At 57.5% G+C, this 19,453-nt stretch overlaps 1 protein-coding gene across 3 annotated transcripts in view; it reads left to right on the top strand.

The window, feature by feature from the left end:
- ARHGDIA (Rho GDP dissociation inhibitor alpha) overlaps positions 1–19,453 on the top strand; it is a 47,226-nt gene that overhangs the window by 20,301 nt on the left and 7,472 nt on the right. For 2 of the 3 annotated variants that reach the window (XM_078594895.1, XM_078594894.1), the window contains exons 2-3: positions 13,802–13,999; positions 15,475–15,558. In XM_078594895.1, coding sequence (XP_078451021.1) covers positions 13,810–13,999; positions 15,475–15,558 — 274 coding nt within the window. In that variant the 5' untranslated portion in view covers positions 13,802–13,809. Of the gene's footprint in view, positions 1–10,227; positions 10,316–13,801; positions 14,000–15,474; positions 15,559–19,453 lie in introns of those variants that run through there. The other variant, XM_078594893.1, reaches the window with a different exon arrangement.

Below are 19,453 nucleotides of genomic sequence, written 5' to 3' on the forward strand. Positions count from 1 at the left end.
AAAAACTGCCATTAAATAACTAAATATTCCAGCAGGCCGCTGTAACCGTACGGCGTTGCTTCGTAGTCGTCAGGTTCGAGGGGGGATTTTGTCTTCAATTATTCGGGGGACGAGAAGTCGGCGCCTCTGGTGCCGTGGGCGAGTCTCTCGCGGGGTTCACATTTTGACCATACTTCACCCAAGCTTGGTCAGCGCGGCAGAGGTGGTTGGTGAAAGGCGGCAAGCGTTGGCGTGGGGGACGCGGGGCGCGGAGAGGGGGCACGGTGGACGTGGTGGCGGGATGGGGGTGACCTGGCATCGCCTGCTGTCAAAGTTCACCTAGCCCGGCACAAGCACCGTGATGACGCGTCCGCCACTTGGAGGCGAATTGCGGTTATCGTCGTTGTTGTGTTCTCATCACGCGCGGCTGCGGTGGTTGAGCTGTAAAACTTAAAAAAAAATTTGTTTCAACAGGTAAGACCCACTGATCCATTTGGCTCGTTTTCAGAAGCGCTCTGGCCATCACAAATGATAGCTCAACGAAGTGGCTTAGCGTCGTGTGGACATTTATCGCGGCCGAACGCTCTAAAACGCGTGTTGATCATTAATGTGGCGGGCAAAACGCGTAAAACTCCAGATATCTAGCAGGTGTCTGGGTTGGGATGGAACCCATGACCTCCTGTATACCAGGCAATGTAGTTAACATCTCGCCAACGTGGTGCCCTGTGTGATGGATGATGATGATGATGAACAACCGTGTGACGGACAACGAGACGTGATCGTCGGCCTGTGAGACTCGAGTCCTCAACGTCACCGTGTGGCGGTGGTGGTGAGTGGTGGGATGGCGGGTTAGCGTGCTGCGCTACGCAGTTCGGGAGGGTTGGAATCGTGGAGGTCACCGTGGTAGCTTGAGCCACAGAAGAGCGATTTGCATTTCGCGTCGCACTTGGCGAGATCGCAAAAGGACGTCGGCCTTTTTGCGTAAGTCGTGACGCTGCTGCTGGTGACGGTGGGGGTGGTGGTGGTTGCTGCTGGTGTGGGTGGTGGTTGCTGCTGGTGTGGGTGGTGGTTGCTGCTGGTGTGGGTGGTGGTTGCTGCTGGTGGGGGTGGTGGTTGCTGCTGGTGACGGTGGTGGTGGTGGTTGCTGCTGGTGACGGTGGGGGTGGTGGTGGTTGCTGCTGGTGGGGGTGGTGGTTGCTGCTGGTGGGGGTGGTGGTTGCTGCTGGTGACGGTGGTGGTGGTGGTTGCTGCTGCTGCTGGTGACGGTGGTGGTGGTTGTTGCTGGTGACGGTGGTGGTGGTTGTTGCTGCTGGTGACGATGGTGGTGGTGGTTGTTGCTGGTGACGGTGGTGGTGGTTGCTGCTGGTGACGGTGGTGGTGGTTGTTGCTGCTGGTGACGGTGGTGGTGGTTGGTGGTGGTGGTTGTTGCTGGTGACGGTGGTGGTGGTGGTTGCTGCTGGTGACGGTGGTGGTGGTTGTTGCTGCTGGTGGTGGTGGTTGCTGGTGGGGGTGCTGACTGTGGGCGCAGGTTGCGTCACCGATTGCTAAGTTCTGATTTTGTTTCTTCTCTCGAGCGATTTTTTTTGCGTGGTGTTGCGTGCGTGCGCGTGTTCAATTCTCGCTATCGCGCCAGGCCACGCGGTGCCCGCCGTTTCCTTTTGCCGGCCACGTTCGTGGCGCGGTCACCAACTTCCCTGCGGACGATTCCGCTCGTTTCCTGCACGAGGTGGGTGGTGGACGACGACCGCTCCAGCTCTCTCTCCCTCCCTCCGTTCCACCATCTCACTTCGCTCCGTCCCTCCTCCACGCGGCTTGCCCCGACCTCGTCACCGTCGACCGCCCGTCGTCGTCGTGTCCGGCGCGTCGCGCTCGAAGGGCCCGAGATGCGTTCAGTGAAATTTGCTCGGGGAGCGAACGCTTCGTTAGAACGATCGTCGCGTTCCCATCGACTCCCCCCCCCCCCCACCACTGTGTGATACAGTTTCGGCCCCAGACTTTCCCCACTCTCTTGAGCAAACCCTTTTTGCTAACGCGAGAAAGACAAATTGCCAAATACATTTTTAAGTAACAAAACATCAAACTGTAACACCCCAGCCACACACGAACAATCACAGTGCAAGATCCCCCCCCCTCCCCGTGTAGCCCCCCCCGTGATGTCGCCTCCTTACAGCCACATGTTTGAAATAAACACTCGCTCGCTTCTCTTCGCCGCTCAATCACAAAGCCCTCTCTCTCTGGCTCTCTCGCTCTCTCCGTGACAACAAAGATCCCCCATATAGCCTTAACAGACTAGGGGCAAGTGCTGTTAGCGAGCACCTATGAAGGCCGGAACGGTACACGAGGGGGTGGGTGGCCGGCACCACGCCCGACCGCCTTTGTCTCCCCAGTGGCGATGTTTACACATCGCACCAGGTACTCATTTGAGGCTGAGTCGACCTAGGGGATGCCCGGGACCGATTCAGATAATCGTCGCTGGTGTTGGCCGTGAGCGGGAATCGAACCCGTGTCGCCGGGCAGCGCGCTAACCGCTACACTCGCTCCCCACCGTGACACACACACACCTACACCCCCAAAGACAAAGATCCCCCGTATAGTCTTAACAGACTGTTGGGGCAAGTGCTGTTAGCAAGTAGCACCTATGAAGGCCGTGATGTTTCCACCACACCACGGACTCATTTAAGGCTGAGTCGACCTAGGGGAGACCAGAGTCGTCACCGGTGTTGGTGGCCGTGAGCGGGAATCGAACTCGGGTCGCCGGGTTCGCAGAGCCGCGTGATAAATATTGGGGCTACCGCTCCCCACACTCACCCATTACAGTGGCACCAACGAAGCCCCCACCCCTCATCCACCCACCCACCCCGCCCCTCCCCGCCACCCACCCACCCACCCTGCCCCTCCCCGCCACCCACCCACCCCTCATCCACCCACCCACCCGCCCCTCCCCGCCACCCACCCCTCATCCACCCACCCACCCACCCCGCCCCTCCCCGCCACCCGCCCCGCCCCCCCCACCACCCGCCCCTCCCCGCCACCCACCCACCCACCCGCCCCTCCCCGCCATCCGCCCCCTCCCGCCACCCGCCCCTCCCCGCCACCCACCAACCACCACTCCCCGCCACCCACCCACCACTCCCCCACGCGGTTCACGCAGCATCACCACGGCCCCAGCTGTTTTACCAGCTGGGCCCGTGGTGATGCGCCCCCTGCCGCCACGGGACGCGAATCAAATTGGATCGATCGGTCGGTCTCCTTGTTGCGCGATGCATTTTTGCTCGTTTTTCCGAACAAATTGGGCAAAATTCAAAGTGCTCGCCAGAGAGAATTCTCATTTAAAAAAGAAGAACGCTCGTTGCAATAACTAAAACTTAACTCCTTTCTATTTTACCAGGTTAGGCCCACTGAGCTATACAGCTTTTTCAGAAGCGACCAGACCACAAAATGATAGCTCAATGAAATGGCTTAACGTGTGGAAATGTATACCATTAGCCAAATACTCTAAACGAGCGATGGTGACTCTAAATGTGGAGGGGAAAATCGACACGACCCCGGGGAAAACTTGCGCGCAATTCTTAAGCGAGGACACTTCCCGTACCCCGTCATGCTTCTCGTCAACTCCTCTCATCCCACTATTCCACCGTACAAATCGCTAATTCTTTGCTCGGCGCCTTCGCCAAGGCGCTGTATAAATAAAAATAAGATGAGATACAGCAACGCCCGGGCGCGTCCTTGTCTATCTTCCAAAACTTATTTTATTTTTTACTCTCAATTTCTGGTTTGTGCCGTCGGGGAATGTCGCGATGAGCCGTCACGGCCCTCAATCGGTGATGTTGCAGAACTACTCCCCTGGTATTGCTTCATCATCATCGTCGTCGTCGTCGTCATTGTCATCCATGCTCAATTCACTGCTCGATGGAAGTCCTACCACCCCCCAAAAGCCGCCTCTGACGATCGTGCGCTTGCAACGTTCCACCTGGCGACCGCCAGTTCACTTCTTCAGTCGGGCCTCTTAGCCGCGTGTTAATTGCGCACATTTAATCGCCGTTGTGACTATGTTAATGAGAACATGTACGTATTATCTATGTGACACGATTTTTGTTCCTGGGTAGTAAGTGTTTTTATTTTCTAATTGCTTATGCTTCAAAAGTATAGAAAATGGCTCTTATTCCCCACAAACTTTGATTTTGTGACCAGGACTTTGTGTGAAGGAATGGCACAAATGCACACCACGTTTTGTCATTAAAAATAGGTAAATTTAAAAATATCACTGTCCTGGTCACAAAGGCAAAGTTTGTGAGGAATAGTAGCCATGTTCTGTACTTTTGAGGCATATGCAATTTAGGAAATAATACTTACTACCCAGGAACAAAACATTTATATTTTTGTTAGGCAGTGATTTTATCATTGAGACCGAGTGTGTCGTCGCTGTGTTTCCAGGAGACGAATTAGCAGGGAGATTTAGTTTGTTCAATTGCATGTGCCCTGATTAGAGACTGTGTGTGGATGTTGTGTCGGGGAGCGGTGGTGCAGCGGTTATGTTCTTTCGCACCATGTGTAGCCAACCGTGCTCTACGAACCCGGCGACCCGGGTTCCATTCCAACCTCGCGGTCAACACTGTGATCTGAAACCGGTGCTCGGCCTCCCCTAGGTCGACTCGGTCTCAAATGGGTACCTGGTGCGGTGTGTAAACATCGCCACTGGGGAGACAAAGGCAGGCTGGGCGTGGTGATGGTCACCCACCCCCTCGGGTGCTGTGCTGGCCTTCATAGGCGCTGCTCCATAACAGCACTTTCCACCAACTGTCTGTTCAGGCTATGCAGGTGATCTTTGTGTTTTCGCGTCACATGTCACTTGCATCAAAGCTATAAATCTATTCCAATGGCTTCTGTCAATGGTAAGGCATTGTAAACAGAAAATTGTATGCAGGCCGAAGCTAACGAGCGTAATAATAATAATACACGCTAAAGGTGCTTTATAGGCGACAAAATGTGCGGTTCTGACCGCAGTATCAGTGCTCCCATCGTGCCTTGCAATGTCACCTGACTTCCCCCTACTGTGTGTACAGTATCATTCTGTATTAGGCCACTGACTCAAACCGCAATTTTTCGCAAGATTCCCGGAGCTTAAATTGTCAGAACTGAGTGTCCAAATAAGTAGATGTGGTCATCGGCTCACGACGCCGCTGCAACTGTTTTGAGTCCGGGTTTGATTGCAGTTTAATTCAAGGAGTCTGGCCAAAACTTGATGAAGACGTTTTAGTAAAAAAACACATTCCTGCGGAGGGAGCTGGTAGGAACGTTGGGGTGCTCTGTCGATGGCCAGGGTCAACGGCGGCGTGGTGTATTCCACAAATATGCCCGACTGTGAGGGCGGGCACAAGCCGGCGTGAGTAGGTTAAACGTTGAGTTTTATAAGGGCACCACGGGGTGACCAGCCCCACCCCTCCCACCCAGCCCCACCCCTCCCACCCAGCCCCTCCCTGCACGACAGATGGACACAATAATCCCCTGTGGGCTGGTGTAACCAGGAGGTTCCTACCAGTAAAACTATGAAATAGAGGTGGCTGGGTGGTTCATAGGGCACATAATGGCCGTGTCAGATATTCTGGAGTCTATCCATAGGTCAAATGCAGTCTATCCATATAATACTGTAAATCCATATCACACAGACAAAGACATCCATCCATAGCTATCCATATCTTTCCACATCCTGTGGAGTCTATCCATAGACACCTATGGAGTTTAGCCAAAGGTCTATCCATAGTGTGAGTGTATCCATAGGCCCAAACCACTTTCGGATTTCCCACAAATGGAGTGCTTAATTGATTGACAACGAACGAACGATGGGCTGAGTCGATCCCTCCCAACCAAGATTCGAACTCGCACCCTTGCGGTTGCGATCCGCTCGCCCGACCGCCGTGCCGCCTGACCGGGTGAGGTTGAGGTGGCTCGGTGTGGACCGGACAAAGTGGGCGAGCGGGCAGAGACCGTACGTGTCTCCTTCACTTATCTGACTCGCCGCTTGGGGGGAGAAAAAATAGGAGAGAAATTACACAATCCATCGGCCCCACGGCCTGCTGCTGGGTTTGCGTAATTTCAGCAGCGTTGGTTCGTCACGGCGCGGAAAGTCCTCGCTTAACCCGCGGCGTTCATGCAGCGACACGTTCCCGCTTCAACGTGCTTTGTCCGTTCGGGAAGACTATTCGCACAACGCACCGTTATGACGTGGATCGCGTCCCGTTATAACGCGGTTTCTGAGCGGCCGACGACAAACTACTTTCCCGAGCTGCGCGGTTGATTGGTACAGTTACACAGTAGTCGAAGTGATACAGCAGCGTGGTGGCGGCGCCGTACCCTCGGCTATTTGTCCCGCCATCGCGCCGCGCGATGTGCGTAGTAGTAGGAGCGGTGGTTCGCTTTTCGCGTTTTCCGCTGAACGCAGCTCTTTTCCGCTGAACGCACCTGCTTCCCGCGCTGAACGAGGAGTTCTACGGTACAGCCACACACAGCGGACCAGCCGGGCTCGCTTGAATCAATGCCGGTGAATCGCCAGCTGACGTTGTTCAAGGGACCCCTTTCTTCACGATTGCGGGTCCTCGCCCCTGGTGTTGACGTGGGGACCGTGGTGTCACCTGCCGGGGCTCTTCCCTGACCACCTATCTTCACCTCGGTCGCGTAGTGGTTAACTCGCCGTCCTGGGCCTCCCCCTACGTCGACTCGGCCTTAAACAAGTACCTGGTCACGTCGTTTGAACGTCGCTGGATGTGTGGGGCCGGGGGGGGGGGACACGCCGTGCCAGCCCCCGTAGGCGCTCACTCGACGCCACGTTGACCCGACAACCTGCGTCAGCTATACGGGGTGGTGGGGGGGGGATTTTTGTCTATTTTTGTTAAAATAAATAAATGTATCGCGTCATCCATAAAGGGGAGTTCTGAATTGTCGCAACGTAAATGGCACCGTAGCCTGGCCTCCAGTGTGAACGTTTCTCCCACTCTGATCTGAGTCTCAATCCCACTGATCCGAGTCTCAATCCCACTCTGATCTGAGTCTCAATCCCACTCTGGTCTGAGTCTCAATCCCACTGATCCTGAGTCTCAATCCCACTCTGATCTGAGTCTCAATCCCACTCTGATCTGGGTCTCAATCCCACTCTGATCTGAGTCTCAATCCCACTGATCCGAGTCTCAATCCCACTCTGATCTGAGTCTCAATCCCACTCTGATCTGGGTCTCAATCCCACTCTGGTCTGAGTCTCAATCCCACTGATCCTGAGTCTCAATCCCACTCTGTTCTGAGTCTCAATCCCACTCTGATCTGAGTCTCAATCCCACTCTGGACTGAGTCTCAATCCCACTCTGATTTGAGTCTCAATCCCACTCTGATCTGAGTCTCAATCCCACTCTGTACTGAGTCTCAATCCCACTCTGATTTGAGTCTCAATCCCACTCTGATCTGAGTCTCAATCCCACTCTGGACTGAGTCTCAATCCCACTCTGATTTGAGTCTCAATCCCACTCTGATTTGAGTCTCAATCCCACTCTGATTTGAGTCTCAATCCCACTCTGATCTGAGTCTCAATCCCACTCTGATTTGAGTCTCAATCCCACTCTGATCTGAGTCTCAATCCCACTCTGGACTGAGTCTCAATCCCACTCTGATTTGAGTCTCAATCCCACTCTGATTTGAGTCTCAATCCCACTCTGATCTGAGTCTCAATCCCACTCTGGACTGAGTCTCAATCCCACTCTGATTTGAGTCTCAATCCCACTCTGGACTGAGTCTCAATCCCACTCTGATCTGAGTCTCAATCCCACTCTGGTCTGAGTCTCAATCCCACTCTGATCTGAGTCTCAATCCCACTCTGATCTGAGTCTCAATCCCACTCTGATTTGAGTCTCAATCCCACTCTGGACTGAGTCTCAATCCCACTCTGATCTGAGTCTCAATCTCACTGTGCTCGCTGAGCATGAACCATGCTACTGTGGTACAGTGTGCTTGTTTTTTGTGAGTTTGCGTTGTTCACCTTTGTGGCTTGTAATCTGAATTCCTGGAGCTGGGAACAGTGTGGTTCATGGTGGGCACACGCGCAACGCTTACCAACTCTGCTACTGCCGATGATGGTGCTGATAGTGGTTGGTGGTGGTGCTGCTGATGGAGGTAGCAGTGGTGATGGTGGTGGCAGTAGTAGTGGTGGTGATTATGGTGGTGTTTCCATTGATCTGGTCTGAGTGGGGAGTGGTAATGTAGCGGTTAGCGCGCTGCGCTATGAACCCGACGACACGGGTTGGACTCCCGCTCACGGCCAACACCAGTGACGATTATCTGAACCCGTCCCGGGCCTCCCCTAGGTCGACTCGGCCTCAAATGAGTACCTGTTGGGGGGGGGGGGGTGTTGTAAACATCTCGTGGTGCTGGCCGTCCCACTCCCTCGCGTGCCATGCCGGCCTTCATCAGTGCTACTCACTAACAGCACTTGCCCCTACAGTCTGTGAAGGCTACCCCAGGGTGGTGGGGGTGGTGGGGGCAAGGGAGCAATCTTTGTCTTCGGTGCTAAAGCTGGTGGTGCTGCTGCTGGTGCTGCTGGTGGTGGTGGTGGTGCTGCTGCTGGTGGTGCTGGTGGTGGTGGTGGCGGTGCTGGTGGTGCTGCTGGTGCTGGTGGTGGCGGTGGCGGTGCTGGTGGTGGTGCTGCTGCTGGTGCTGCTGGTGGTGGTGGTGGCGGTGGTGGTGGTGGTGGTGGTGGCGGTGCTGGTGGTGGTGGTGGCGCTGCTGGTGGTGCTGGTGGTGGTGGTGGTGCTGGTGCTGGTGCTGCTGCTGGTGCTGGTGCTGGTGCTGCTGCTGGTGGTGGTGCTGGTGGTGCTGGTGGTAGCGGTTGGTACTGCTGGTGGTGCTGGTAGTAGCGGTTGGCATTGCTGGTGGTGCTGCTGCTGGTGGTGGTGCTGGTGGTGCTGGTGGTAGCGGTTGGCGGTGGTGGTGGTGCTGCTGGTGGTGCTGGTGGTGGTGCTGCTGCTGGCGGTGCTGGTGGAGGTGCTGGTGCTGCTACTGGTGGTGCTGGTGGTAGCGGTTGGCGGTGCTGATGGTAGCGGTTGGCATTGCTGGTGGTGGTGCTGGTGCAGCTGGTGGTAGTGGTTGGCACTGCTGGTGGTGGTGCTGGTGCAGCTGGTGGTAGTGGTTGGCACTGCTGGTGCAAGCTGGTGGTAGTGGTTGGCACTGCTGGTGCAAGCTGGTGGTAGTGGTTGGCACTGCTGGTGCAAGCTGGTGGTAGTGGTTGGCACTGCTGGTGCAAGCTGGTGGTAGTGGTTGGCACTGCTGGCTCTCCGTCACTGCCTCTCACAGTCGCCGTGCTGCTGCTGGTTGTCGTTCCCGTCTGCGATGCGCTGCTGCTGCTGCTGCTGCTGCGGTGAGCGTGCTTTTGCCACTGCTGGTGATGCGAGCAGAGGAAGCTGCCACTGCTGTTTCTGCTGCTGCAGCTGCTGCTCAGAATCAGAATCTGCTATTCCTACTATTGCTGCTGTTATTGCGTCTGCTATTACAGCCGCCGCTGCTGTTTCAGCTGCTGTTGTTGTTACCACCGCAGTTGCTATTGGCCGCTGCCATTGCTGCAGCCGCTGGTATTGCACTCGCTGCGACTGCTGCTGTACCGCTGCTTGTGATGCCGGACCGCGCGTGGTGTGTGTGTGTGCATGCGTGCGTCCTGCGCGTGTGCGTCCGTGCGTCCTGCGCACGTGCGTGCGCGCGCCGATCGCCGCCCGAGCGCCGGTGCTAGGGAGGTGACGTAATGCTCCGAGCAGCAGCAGCGGTCGCTGAGCTCATCGGCGAGAAAATCCGCACAGGATCCCCCGCTAGCGGCCATCCCCCCCCACCTCTATCCCCCCCCCTCCTCCTCATCCAGCCCAGATCTTCTCGCGGACACTCCCTCCGCTCGCAACCACCGAGCACAGCTGCTGTCTTCCTTTCATCATCACCGTCCTCGTCGTCAGCGTCTTCAGCATCATCATCATCATCATCCTCGTCGTGGTGGTGACCTTTGTCACCTAGATCAGTTGAGCCGGCGACCGCCGTAGTGAAGGTTTGAATCTGAGGCTGTGGTGGTGGTGGTGTAGGGAGGGAGGAGCGAGGCTACCGTCGTGTAGGTGTGGTGCCGTTTGCAGCAACAGAGCAGGAGAGGCGATTGCCGAAGCTCAAGGGGGTAGGGCCGGGGGGGGAGGTAGTTGTTGCAGCGGTAGTGGGGAGCGAGGAGTAGGAGGAGGAGGTGCTGCTGCTGCTCCGATGCTGGAGCTGGGGCTGTGCGGGGTGCCAGCGCAGGTGCTCGGGGTGGTGCAGGGTGCGCTGTGTCGCAAAGGTGAGCGGCACGCGGCCCCTCCACCCCCTCCTCCCAGCCCCCCTCGCCCCCCCTCCCCTCCTCATCCTCATTCAGATCATCCTTTTCCTGATTGTTGTCCTCCTCATCCCGATTATCATCAGCCTCCTATTAGTCGTCATCCTTGTCATCTTCATCGTTTTATTTTGTCCGGTCATTATCATCATCATCTATACCATCCTGTTATTCCACCTCGTCCTCCTGATAATCCTCCTCCACCTTATCATCGTCATCGTCCTCATCGTCATCATCCTCCTATTCCACCTGTTCCCCTCCTCTCCCTCCTGTTCCTCCTTGTCATCTTCCTATTGATCATCATCATCCTCCTCTAAATGCTCCCCTCCATAAACTACCACCACCACCTCGTCACCGAGACAAACTCGCAGACAACGGACGGGTGCTAGCCGCTCTCATCCATCCGTGTGTACGTCGTGGGAAACGCCCAGTGTGGTGTCTCTCTCTCTCTCGCCCTTTCTCTCTGGCTCTCACTCTCTCTCGCTCTCTCTCGCTCTCTCATTCTCTCGCTCTCTCTCACCTCCTCGGCATCCCAGGGTTTCCTCCACCGTCACACCACCACCACCACCGTAAGATTAAAGCAATTTTTTGTGTTATTAAAATTATTTCAGGTTCATTAATTCGTGTTCTTTTTTTTTACGGGATTTTTTGTTATTTTTATGGCATCATTCTGTGCTGGTTGCAGGGTGGGGCAGGCGGTCGGACGGGTGGGTGAATGTGATGCATCGTCTGTGTGGATGTACTTGTGTACTTGTGTGCGCGTGTGGGGAGCGGTGGTGTAGCGGTTAGCGTGCCGCGCCACGATACGCGGCGACCCGAGTTCGATTCCCGCTCGAGGCCGCCACCAGTGACGGTTATCCGAACCGGTTCTGCTCCTCTCCTTGCTCGACTCGGCCTCAAGTGAGCACCTGGTGCGGTCCGTAAGAACGTCGCCACTGGGCAGACAAACGCGGCCGGGTGGGCGTGGTGCTGGCCACCCACCCCGTCGTGTGCCGTGCCGGCCTTCACAGCTGCTGCTCGCTAACAGCACTTGTCCCAACAGTCGGTTAAGGCTATGCGGGGGATCTTTGTCTTTGGGGTGTGTGTGTGTGTGTGGGGAGCGGTGGTGAAGTGGTTAGCGCGCTGCGCGACGAAGCCCGTCGACCCGAGTTCGATTCCTGCTCACGGCCACCAACGCCAGGGGAGCGGTGATCTGAACTGGTCCTGGTCGACTCGGCCTCAGCATCTCGTGCGATGCGTTAACGTCGCCACTCGGGAGGCAAGCGCGGCCGGGCGTGGTGCTGGCCACCCACACGCTCGTGTGCCCTGCCGGCCTTCATAGGCGCTGCTCGTAAACAGCACTTGTCCCCGTCAAGGTCTGCTAATGCTATACGGGGGGGGGGGGTGGCGGTGGGGGCGGGGGTCTTTGTCTTGCTTTTTAACAATTGGTGAGCACACGGACCAATGGCTCAACATGCAAAGCGGCCAGCAATAAACAGCGCAGTCGCAGTTGTAGTAGATAAGAGTGCGACGCGCCTCCTGAATTGAGCAACGTCATTTGTTATAAGAGCTCGGGGAGATGAGACGATGGGAGAGGATTCCAAATGTGTGGCGAATGGCAGACGCGGAACGAGAAACCTTGTGACCTGCAGTGTGGTGAGCGGGCGGGTGGGTGGGTGGGTTGGGTGAGGGCTGGAGTGAGTGGTGAGTGAGTTGCGTCGTTGTGACCTGCAGTGTGGTGAGCGGGTGGGTGGGTGAGATGGTGTTCTAACTCAAATGAATACCTGGTGCGGTGTGTAGCAAACATGGTCAGTGGGGAGACAAAGGTGGCCAGGCATGGTGCTGGCCACCCACCCCCTTGTGTGCCGTGCCGGCCTTCATAAGTGCTCACTTAACAGCACTTGCCCCTGCGGGTCTGTTAAGGCTATACGGGGAGCTTTGTTGTTGTAACTTACAGGATGGTGGGTGGGTGGGTGTTGTTGTGACCTGCAGTGTGGTGGGTGGGTGGGTGAGTGAGTGTTGTGACCTGCAGTGTGGTGGGTGGGTGAGTGTTGTGACCTACAGTGTGGTGGGTGGATGGGTGAGTGTTGTGACCTGCAGTGTGGTGGGTGGGGGAGTGAGTGTTGTGACCTGCAGTGTGGTGGGTGGGTGAGTGTTGTGACCTGCAGTGTGGTGGGTGGGGGAGTGAGTGTTGTGACTTGTGGTGGGTGGGTGGGTGAGTGAGTGTGTGACCTGCAGTGTGGTGGGTGGGTGAGTGTGACCTACAGTGTGGTGGGTGGGTGGGTGTTGTGACCTACAGTGTGGTGGGTGGGTGGGTGGGTGAGTGTTGTGACCTGCAGTGTGGTGGGTGGGTGAGTGAGTGTTGTGACTTGTGGTGGGTGGGTGGGTGGGTGAGTGAGTGTGTGACCTGCAGTGTGGTAGGTGGGTGAGTGAGTGTTGTGACCTGCAGTGTGGTGGGTGGGTGAGTGAGTGTTGTGACTTGTGGTGGGTGGGTGGGTGGGTGAGTGTTGTGACCTGCAGTGTGGTGGGTGGGTGAGTGAGTGTGTGACCTGCAGTGTGGTGGGTGGGTGAGTGAGTGTGTGACCTGCAGTGTGGTGGGTGGGTGGGTGAGTGTTGTGACCTGCAGTGTGGTGGGTGGGTGGGTGAGTGAGTGTTGTGATCTGCAGTGTAGTGGGTGGGTGGGTGAGTGAGTGTTGTGATCTGCAGTGTGGTGGGTGGGTGGGTGTTGTGACCTGCAGTGTGGTGGGTGGGTGAGTGAGTGTGTGATCTGCAGTGTGGTGGGTGGGTGGGTGAGTGTTGTGACCTGCAGTGTGGTGGGTGGGTGAGTGAGTGTTGTGATCTGCAGTGTGGTGGGTGGGTGGGTGTTGTGACCTGCAGTGTGGTGGGTGGGTGGGTGTTGTGACCTGCAGTGTGGTGGGTGGGTGAGTGAGTTGTTGGGACCTGGTGGGGGGGGGGGGCGACACTCCTCAGACCCTCTGCGAATGCGTCGCTAGTGAGCTCACTTCCTGCCGCTCCCTCGGCAGCCGTAAACCCACGGCGCGCGCTTTTAGCGGCAAAACCCTCGGGGGGGGGGGGGGGGGGGAGAGGCCATTCACCGGCCCCGCCAGGAACTACGGCCACGGCACGACGGTCCACCACGGGAGGGGTTGCGCCGTCACTCTCTCTCGTGGCCCCCGCCCCACCACCCCCACCCCCCACCCCCCACCCCCCACCCATCGCTCGATAAACGCCCTCGTCGTCGTCGTGCCACGGATCAATAACCGTGTCGCCGTGGGGCGCCGGGAGCCTTCGCCGCGGAGTGGGCCACGGGGTCTCGGTCGGGACGGGAATCGGAGGCGCGATTTTAGCACGGTTGGCTACGTAGGGTGCCAAAGAAGTTCGACGTACCCACGCACACGCACGTGCGGGACCGTGAAGTCTGTGCCGCGTCCCAGCTCAGCACCGTGGGCGTGCGCCCGTCACGTGCGCGTGCAGGAGGAGCGATGGCGGCCGAGTTGGAACCCACGCCCGAGCAGCTGGCGGCGATCGCGGTGGAGAACGAGGAGGAGGACGCGCTGGACTACAAGCCGCCCGCCCAGAAGTCCATCCAGGAGCTGGTGGAGCTGGACAAGGACGACGAGAGCCTTCGCAAGTACAAGGAGACGCTGCTGGGGGCCTCGCCCATCGTCGCCGGTACCCTGTCTCCGTGTCTCCCTGTCTCCGTGTCTCCCTGTCTCCGTGTCTCCCTGTCTCCGTGTCTCCCTGTCTCCCTGTCTCCGTGTCTCCCTGTCTCCCTGTCTCCGTGTCTCCCTGTCTCCGTGTCTCCCTGTCTCCGTGTCTCCCTGTCTCCCCGTCTCCGTATCTCTCAATCTCTCCATGTCTCCCTGTCTCCGTGTGTCCTTGTCTCCCTGTTTCCGTGTCTCCCTGTCTCCGTATCTCTCAATCTCTGTCCCTGTGTCTCCATTTGTTTATTTGTGTCTCCGTGTCTCAGTGTCTCCGTTTGTGTCTCCGTGTGTCAGTGTCTCAGTGTCTCCGATTGTTTCTTCGTGTCTCATTGTCTGCGTGTCTCCAGTGTCTCCCTATCTCCGTATCTCCACGTATCTGTGTGCTTGTGTCTCAGTGTCTCTCCGTATGTCAGCGTCCCTCGCGCCTCCGAGTCTCCACACCTCACAGAACGCCAGGTCGCCAGGAGCGTGAGTACGGCACGACTTGTGCAACTCTAGACCTCGCGTCGGCTAAGTCTCGTCCTGGCTCCAATTCCCTACGGGATTGATGCAAGGTGAATTGCATCAATTCGGTGGGAACTTCAGGGGTGGTTGGGCACCGTTATGTATGTCCTCATACTCCCGCAGAAAGATAAAGATCCCCCGTATAGCCTGAAGTGGACTGTTGGGGCAAGTGCTGTTTGCGAGTAACACCTATGAAGGCCGGCACAGCACACGAGGGGGTGGGTGGCCAGCACCGCGCCCGGCCGCCTTTGTCTCCCTAGCGGCGATGTTTACACACCGCACCAGGTACTCATTTGAGGCCGAGTCAACCTAGGGGAAGCCCAGGAGCGGTTCAGATAATTGTTGCCGGATTCGAAGTGACGCGTGCTCAACCACTGCACCACCGCTTCCCACCACACAACTCCGATTAGCGCGGTTGGCTACGAACGGTGCAAACAAAGTAAAAAAATGCATACATCTAGACGCACATACGCACAGGCACACAGGCAGACACCTACAACCACGTGGTCAACACTCGCATACACACTTTCCACACAGACACCCACTGTCATAAGTGGACAAAGATCCCCCATATAGACTCTTAACAGACTGTTAGCGAGAACTATTAAGGCTGGCATGGCACACATACTCTTTCCCGCACACGGTCAATTACATTCCCACGCAAAGTTGCACACGCACACACTCGCACAAGTAAAACACATTGATAACACAAATATTAAACTTGCCACAGCCCCGCTGAACAAACCAAGCGATGACGTCATGGCAGCCATGTTGTATAGGGATTTCACGGCGGCCATGTTACATGGGGGGTCATCTTCCTGGCAGCCGATTGGTTGGTGTGTGGTGGGAGTGATGACACTTCAGATTTGTCACTTCGCAGTTTCGCAGTCGGATTGACACCCTGTCCCCGTGCTCCCACCCCCATGTCCGACTTGGCAGATCCCACGGTGGCGAACGTGCAGGTGACGCGACTCACGCTGCTGTGCGAGACGGCGCCCGGGCCTCTCACCATCGACCTCACCGGTAAGAGGCACCGCACTCACCACCGCACTCGCTCACCACCGCACTCGTCACCACACTCACTCACCACCGCACTCACTCGCCACCGCACTCACTCGCCACCGCACTACGGGACTCACTCACTCGCCACCGCACTCGCCACCGCACTCGCCACCGCACTCGCCACCGCACTCGCCACCGCACTCGCCACCGCACTCGCCACCGCACTCGCCACCGCACTCGCCACCGCACTCGCCACCGTACTTGCCACCACACTCACTCACCACTGCACTCGCTATCACACTCACTCACCACTGCACTCGCCATCACACTCACCACCGCACTAACCACCACACTCACCACCGTACTTGCCACCACACTCACTCACCACTGCCTTCTGGAGTTCGTGATCGCCAGGTCGACACCCCGAATCGGTGGGCGACGGCCCTACACTAAATGCTTGATGTTTTTTCTAAATGTGTACCCAGATAAAAATCCACTTGACCACGTGGAGAAGGAGACATGCAAACTCCAAATATACAGCAGTTGTCAGGGTCGGAATCGATCCAACGACTTCCTGCATACCAGGCGAGGTAGTTAACATCTCCTAGCCCACATGGCACCCACTTGGTGGCGGTACCAGGCTCTGCGTACACGGCCAAAGCGAGTGGACCGTGTGGGAGCGCGCTCGCCGAACGATCTAATTTTGGCATCTCGGTTGGTACCGACAAGGACAAATATTTGGTCTGGGCCCACGCTTACCAACTAATCGTGTGACGTCCCAAGCGATAGCTGTGCTCTGTGAACATTTTCCCAAACGCTACCTTCCACCGCACCCCACTCTCCCGCTGCGTCTTTCCCCTCTCGACGGGAGGAGAAGCGGTGGGGGGGGGGGGCGTCGACTCTAAGCTCTGGCCCCGTGTTTATTTTCTCTGCTCCGTGGTCTCGACCGCGCCCGTCACGTGTCTCCATGTTTCCCGTCACGTGTCTCCGCGTCTCCGCGTCGCCGTCGTCTCCGCCGCCTGTGGGCTGCCTTTATCTCTATAGAGCGGCGTCAAGCGTGCACGCACGCACGTGGATTACATTTCTAAATTACGTCTCCAAAACGCCGCCGTCCGAAGGCGTTACGCCCCCGCGCAGGGCGTGGTGCGAAAATCCACAGACCGGGGCACCTGGGGAAGGCAGTCGGCAGAAACGGGCAGCCCAAGCGCCCTCTGGTCCTATTTTGGGATGGTGGCCCGCGAATGTTTCGTCCTTCCATGAGCGGTTTTCACATGCGGGCGGGCGGGCGGGCGGGGGTGGGGGGAGGAGAACACCCGAAGAAAATACGGAGGTGACGATCAAACCCCGAGCGGGTGGTTAATGAACCCCACTTGTTGTACTGCCATCACCGTAACCCCGGCAAGCCCGGGAAATGGGGGCAACCTCGACTCGTGTCGCCGAGGGGAGGGGAGGGCAGTTTTACGAGTTGGCGTGCGATCCGCCAAGCCTCGTCTCCAACGCAGCATAGCCACCGCCACAAAGACAAAGATCCCCCGTATAAGCTCTCACAGGCTGTTGCGGCAAGTGCTGTTTGCGAGCGCCTAATGAAGGCCGGCAAGGCACACGAGGCGGTGAGTGGCCAGCACCACGCCCCGCCGTCTTTGTCTCCCCGGTGCTCGTGTTTGCTCGGGACCGGTTCGGATAATTGTCGCACGTGTTGGTGGCTGTGAACGGGAATCGAACCCGGGTCACCGGGTTCGTAGTACGGCACGCTAACCACTACACTAGCGCTCCCCACACACACACCACACACCCGCCCACCGCCTCCTACTCCCCATGCCGCTCTCCCTTCCCGTGGGTTCTCTCTCTCTCTGTGTGCGTTTGAATTGCGCTCTTTGTTCGGAGGGAGTTGCAAGGGGAGGCCGGGGGAGATCCTTGAACGCAGGGCCGCTTTGAACCCCGACCTCCCCTGCGTTCTCGCACACACGGAGCCCTTTGTGTGTTCACCCGGACTGTAGAACACCGTGAGCGCGGTGAAGATACCGTCGTCATTGTCGTCGTCGTCGTCATTGTCGTCGTCATTGTCGTCGTCGTCATTGTCGTCGTCGTCATCATTATCGTTATCATCATCGTCAATGTCATGATCATCGTCTATGTCATCATCGTCATCACCATTCGTCGTCATCGCTACCTGGCCAGGTTGCTCGGCTGTAGAGCGAGCGGCTCGCAATCGGAAAGTTGCAAGTTCACACCCTGGTTGGGGGGGGGGGTGGCGGGGGTTGACCATCCCCACCCGCACCCTCCACGGTGCCAGCGCATGCACGCGGACTCGTGCCATGCGCACGCGGACGCACGCTGGGAATGTGCCCGCTGGCCCGCGTGCTGGCACGCGGGCCGACGCAGGAAATTGCAACCGCCCCGAGCCCTTGCCTCTGTCGCCCCCTGAGAGCCCCCCCCCCTCCCCCCGGCAGCCTCGGGTTACGAGCTCGCATCCCCCAAACGATGATGAGCGGTGTGCACGGGGGAAGCGCTTGGCGTCGCAGCCCGTGCTCGCTGCTCCGGGCTGCTGCGAAAAAACAACCTCGGCCGCCCGAGTTTGATTCCTCAGATCCCTCCTTCTCTTCCCCCCCCGTCTAAATCAAGGTTCCGCTTCTCGTATTTGACCATACTTCACCCCACGCTGGTCAGTGCAGGTTTGGTGACAACGTTGGGGGGGGGGCCCTCTGCGCATAGCGTTTCATCGCTGACAAACGCGGGCCTCTGCCGAACGACGGCCGTTCCGCACGCGGTCTACGTCCTGTATTGCGCGTGCGTGTGTTGAACTTCTTTCACACTGTACGTAGCCGACCGTGCCGATCGGAGGTGCGCAGTCGAAGGACGGCAAGCTAAACGCAAAAAGCACGTTCTCAATAAACAAGCGTTCGATCTAGTTCCTGAATGTGACCGCCTAAGACTGCGATCCAAGTGAGCCTAGGGTGATGAACAAGGAGATGGAAATGCAGACGCACAGTGAGAGAGATGGATGCGTGCTTGTCATTGCGTCGAGAGACGGGGACGCGTCTGGGATGGGCTTGTAACAGACCCGTCGTCTTGTTGGCGTTAGGAAGCGTGCGTGACCGTGGGCAAGGGTACATTGCGCCAGTGGCTTCCTCCTATATCGGGAGGAGAAGAGCGCTCCAGACGACCGCCGAAGCGCGTCCGAAAAGCGCGCGATTTGACGCGGTGACCGCCCTCCGGATGACTGGAGGAAGTGGTTCTTGTTTGATGGTCAAGGTTTAGCGATCCATTGGATGCAACTCACTGACCCTGCCCCCCCACGCCCCCGCCCCCCCCCACAACCACCACCGTGTCCCCCTACTTGGGCGTCTGCGGAAAAAAAAAAAGAGCTTCACAGCTTATCGGATTCCTCCAGGATAAATATTCTGATTGCGATAGGCGCTCGCTAACCCAACAGCCCGTGTGGGCTAGCGTGGGGGGGGAGGGGGGGGCGGCGCGCCGGGCCGCTAAAACACAGCCGGTCATCTCGGCCGGTCATCTCTGTCGGTCATCTCGTACGGTCGACTCGTGGCACCTGCTGGGTCTGTCCCGTGACCTCCTGCCAGCGGGCGTTCGCACACTTCACCTGGCCCTTCAAGTGCACCTGGCCTGGCACGGGCGCCGTGGTGACGTCCACAGCCACTTGGTGGCCGGTGGCGGTTATTGTTGATGGCGTCGGCGTAGTCAATGGCCTTTCCTCTCCCTCCTCTCCTGCCCGCCCCCTCAACTGTGATCACGTGGCCTTATAAGGAAGGGCAGCCATGGAGGCCGGTTTTTTTTTTGCTGCGGGGCAGCACAGTGAGAGAAGGTTCTGGAATTAGCTGGGCGTGTTGCCGAGGTTCATGCCGAACCAGAGGCTTTTTTTTTCTTCTCTCTCGCTTCTTTTCAATCCTGGAAAAAT

The sequence above is a fragment of the Lampetra planeri genome, chromosome 5 (assembly GCF_965212315.1).
Source record: "Lampetra planeri chromosome 5, kcLamPlan1.2.h2, whole genome shotgun sequence".
Classification (NCBI taxonomy): Eukaryota; Metazoa; Chordata; class Hyperoartia; order Petromyzontiformes; family Petromyzontidae; genus Lampetra; species Lampetra planeri.